The sequence below is a fragment of the Phaethon lepturus genome, unplaced genomic scaffold (genome assembly GCF_000687285.1).
Source record: "Phaethon lepturus isolate BGI_N335 unplaced genomic scaffold, ASM68728v1 scaffold45260, whole genome shotgun sequence".
NCBI classification, from domain to species: Eukaryota; Metazoa; Chordata; class Aves; order Phaethontiformes; family Phaethontidae; genus Phaethon; species Phaethon lepturus.
The window spans coordinates 32,235-37,097 of NW_010513437.1; the positions used below are offsets into that span (position 1 = coordinate 32,235).

The 4,863-nt window shown below is 38.1% G+C and overlaps 1 protein-coding gene across 1 annotated transcript in view; it reads left to right on the forward strand.

Annotated features, from left to right (window-relative positions):
- Positions 1-382, forward strand: part of VASH2 (vasohibin 2) — a 27,882-nt gene extending 27,500 nt beyond the window's left edge. The window contains exon 6 of the mRNA XM_010290110.1: positions 133-382. Coding sequence (XP_010288412.1) covers positions 133-202 — 70 coding nt within the window. The 3' untranslated portion in view covers positions 203-382. The remainder of the gene's footprint in view (positions 1-132) is intronic.
- Positions 383-4,863: the final 4,481 nt, after the last annotated feature.

Genomic DNA, 4,863 nt, shown 5'->3' on the forward strand with positions numbered 1-4,863 from the left:
GATGAAAAAAACACATCTAGTCAGTCCTATTTTGAAGTAAACTGCTCCTGATTTGACAGCTGCTCTCTCCACTCCTGCACGGCAGTGTGGGATTGCTGGTGAGCAGCCCTCTCTTCCCTCCTGTGCTCACAGGCCTGCGGTGGTGGACAAGAAAGGAGACCTGGCTAAGCTCAACGAGGTAGGCTACCAGCTCCGCATCTAACAAAGCCATATGCCAGACAGAGGGCTTCCTGGTGCTTCCCACTGCACTTTACCTGCACTCCGTTGGAAGGAAAAAGGAATGGGACTATTTATTAACTTGTGGACTCTTACAATAGAAGTTTTACCTCTGTAAAGTAGAATGGGGGAATTGTTTTTTTTGGTGGCAGTATTTATTCTCTTTGCTGATGCCTTTTCTATGAATTGAAATAGAACCTAAAATTATGCTTGCCAGGATATGAGATTTTTTTCCCCTCCATCACGTAGCAGGTGACTCCAGTGGTGTGAGTTTCTTCAAACATAATTTCCCTGTACAGGCATTCAATGAGAATCTGGGCATTGTCCTGGGTAGTAGCATTGGGATGACTAAGAAATCACACTCTTAGTGTTAAGATGTGCTGGGGTGCAGTGCAGTTAAAAAAATAATCATATTCAGTACTAATACTTAATTCAGCAATAAAAACAAGCAGTGCAGAAGTGGTGTGAGTTTTTAAAGTATCAACATTACCTCGCTAAACTTAAGAGATATGCAAAACTGTCAGTATTATTGTTTTGTAACTAATTTGTACTGTTTCCCAGCATTCCTGGTAGTATTAAAACAGCACCGGATGTTTTACTGCCACCTGAATTATTATTTTGTGCATGTTGCTGAAAAATGTTAAGTGATAGTAATATGCAAATGTATTCTTAAACACTGACATCTTATTAGGCAAAATGAGGGTTTGTTTTTTTAAATGATGATAATTGATGAATAATGAATTTTTAAACTTTCATAATTTTTTTAATACTTTGTCACAAGCTTTTAATCTTTCTGGACTATACCACTGAAGCACAAAACATAGATTGCTGTTTTGTAGAGACAAGTGTTCACCTACTAGTCAGTTTGTTTCTCGTATATGTTCCTGGAATAATGGAAAAACTGTCAGAATTGCTAATGTGAGTCTACATGCTTTTCTTTCAACACTTGTGTGCAACTTTGAACCTTGTCTTTGAAAGGCTGAGCAGTCTCAAATGATGATGCCTTGACATCTTATATTAAGATCAGACATCGCAGGCTGAAGTTAACCTTCTGCCATGCTGCTGTGGGGAGTTTTTCCTATACGTCTTGTAGTAACTATGGCTTAGTTAGACCTTAGTAAAGAAGCTTGTATTGGAACAACTTCAGCAATAAATTGTACATCTGAAATAGCTGAAAATCAAGCCTGCCTGCTTCCTCCCTACTCTGTCCTTTTGTTCTAAGACTTCGCTAAGGACCTGTGATGGATGGCAGCATTCTCAAGTGATGCAGTAAGACTTCCATTGGGGTCTGCCATTTGCATTAGTGAAGTTCTGTGGAAGCATTTGAATGTTGCATTCCTGAAAATATTTCATTAGGTGCCTAAATAGAAACTGGATTATTTGTGTAAGTCCAGCCTCTACCCTTTGTGCTGTGCTTATAGATGGTACTGCTGTGGGCCTTGTGTACATCCCCTCTCGGGCACGCACTTACTTTTTTTTGGGGTCTTGATGAAGACAGGCCATCATAACACAGTGATGATAATGCCTACTCAATTTGAATGATTTAAGCTCCCAGAATGCTTATAATCAGCCAGCAAATTGAACGGATACAGGAGGAGACTATTACTTGTACACAGACCTCATCGACTTTTTTCAGCAATGAATCTCACCTACCTAGGACAGGAAGAAAACACCAAGACCCAGCAACCTTCTACAATAAAAGGCTTTCTACTAATTAGACTTCAGGAGGTCTAAAAATAAGACTTTTCAAATATATTACACTTCTTTACAAAAGATTACCGTATCAATTACAGGGAGGCCTTTCCCATCCCTCTTCCTGCAAACTTTCTATTCCTGTGTTCACAATAGGGATTTTTGTGGTTCAGGAGTGAAGTTGAAGAGGGGAAAGTATCTTTGGTAGAAATTCTTGTGTAGTTTGACAGCAGCTCCATGTTTCAGTTTTAAACTTTGTGCTGATCAATGTCTTGTGACCTAAACAATTTTTTATCTATCCCTTAGACTTCTCATGGGTAAAATGATGTGAAAAACTTAATTTCATCAGCTGTATTGTATAGCACATGGTTATCTTATATGTTGCAAGCTTTTTTTCTTCTATGAAACCATGGTTTACTTCAGCTCAAGTAATGCTGGCTGGTAAATAGTTTTTACCATTGTCCAGCACAATTTGAGTTATTCTCTTAACCACTAACTTAGAGTGAAACTTTTTAATGCTGGAAACTTTTTAATGCTGTAGAGGTGTATGACAAACTGCTTTTGGTTCTTGTTTTGAGGTTCAACTTAAATCTCCTCTTGAAACTTGCTTAGGATAGCATTTGTCTTAAGTGTGGTTCTAGTGACTGTTTTTCTAACTTACTGCAAAGTGGTCAAATAGTGTAGAAAACATGCATGACTTTGGGTTTTTTTTTCATCACTTGTATGTTTATGCACAGCATGAAGCTTCAATAAAATATCATGGTAGTCTTTTTTTAATGACTTAGGGTTATTTTTTGTTCTGTCCAGGTTTCTATTCCAGAAAACATCTAATTTCTAGAATCAAGACAGGACCAATTAAAGCAGATTTTTTTAAGCTTGTAGAATAATAAATAAGAAACATTCTTAACAAGGAAATAGAACATATTCAACTGAACATAAAGCCCTTAACCCCCGCCCCTACAGCTAAGCATTAATGGGTTGTACAAAGTAAGACTGAAACAAGTCTCTAAACCCTGAAAATACGTTATGGAACAATAACCACCCCTGAACTAGCAGCACTGATGACTGCATCATGTCAAGCAGCTGCTTTTTTTTTTTTCTTCCTGCCTTAATGGTTGCATGTGGTTACCAGGGCCATGGGGTATATTTTCCGAGTGTCATCTTTTTACTACCTTGAGGCATCTCGCCATTTTAAAATGTCATAGCAACACACAATATTTGAATACAAGCCAAATGTTATAAACCATTGATCAGAAAGTCCAAAGCAGTTGCTTTTAAATTAGCATAAAACTTAAGATTCAGACCAGCATTGTAAATAACTAGGTGTTTAGCCTGGCCTAAATAAGTGCTGTTCTGTGTAAAAGGTAATGGAACTGATGTGAAACCTCCAGTTTGGAGGAGATGAGGCTTTAGACAAGCCTGAAGTGTGATGCTCAAGTTCAAGCTTATTTGAAATAGCAGAACTTCTCTATTACCCACGTTCCACTGTTCAGCAGCCTCTTTGCCAGTGGTGCTCCAGTGCAGCACTGTTAGGATCTCACATTTCTGTCTGCACTGGGGATAACACACCATCCTCCAGGCTAGCAATCTTCCTTGTTCTTAACACAGGCTACAAAGGTGGCTGCAGCTTAACAATGATTTTAGCTGTAACCAGTATCTACCCAGAACTGTGTTGCAGCTGGTTAAGTGCAGGTGCATCTATCCAGCTTCAAGAATGTTTGATTTAAAGCATCTGAATAGAGTCCTGACCTCATAGTCATCGACATTAACTTGACTGTTAACAAGTAGAGGAAAGATTCTCAGTCACAATTATTTATGAGAAAAATAGCCACCTTCTGCATTCCAAGCAATTTAAGATGAATGTTTTAGTAGGTAGGCATTTTTTTCAGTTCAACTGGTTTTGCTGTTACCACTGTTCTACTTCTTGCATTACTCTCAAACCAGAAAGCACACAGCTGTAATTCTGCAGTCAGGAAAAGCTAACCCAGATGAAAACTCAGAAAATTTGGTTGGAGAGGAACAAAGTGTTTCTGGGAAACAAAAACATCTGAATGTGTTTTCAGGAACACAGCTTCAGGTTTTTCAGCACTACACTGGAAGACAATTCTGTTACTTTTAAGTCAGTTTTTACACATATATCCATACATAGTTTGACCAAGTTACAAGACTTGTTTCCAGGGCCCCTGGCTCCCTGTGAAGTTTCCTATTCAGAAAGTCTTTTGTTTTTTGCTTTGTAAATCATACTTTGTACAGAATGTTTATCAGTGAATTACAAGAATATAAAATATTCATAGAATCTTCAGGTTGGAAGGGACCTTTAAAGGTCACCTAGTCCAACACCCCTGGAGTGAGCAGAGATATCTTCAACTAGATCAGGTTGCTCAGAGCCCTGTCCAACCTGACCTGGAATGTTTCCAGGGATGGGGCCATCCACCACCTCTCAGGACAAAAATATATTGATCATTTAATACCTCAGGATCTGTCATTCAAATATACAACTTGATGTTTTTATAACTAAATGGAAAAAAAACCTCAACCTTCCCCCAGTTGTTCAATATAAATGAAACCTCAAGATGTCAAGGACTGATTTTTTTTTTTTCTTCCTATAGCCAATCAATTAAGTTTCCTATAAGGCTGCATGCTTATTAAACTTGGATTTATTTCAGCTATTTCTAAAAAGATCCCAGTGAATGCTACCTATATTTAAGCTTTTAGAAGTTTAAGAAGTAAATTTTAAAAACATAAATACTTGCCTTACTGCAAAGCTATCTTCCTTTGGGAGTCCAATCTTGCAGCCTCTGCCCTGACTACTCTAAGTAAGCTGAGGGAATTCCCTTCAGAAGTATTTAGATAGAAGTGTCTACAGAGAACCTTTGTAGTAAAACATTATTCTCAGCTCATTATAAGATGTCACACACACACACAAACTTTGCATGAAGCAGCACACAGTTCTCT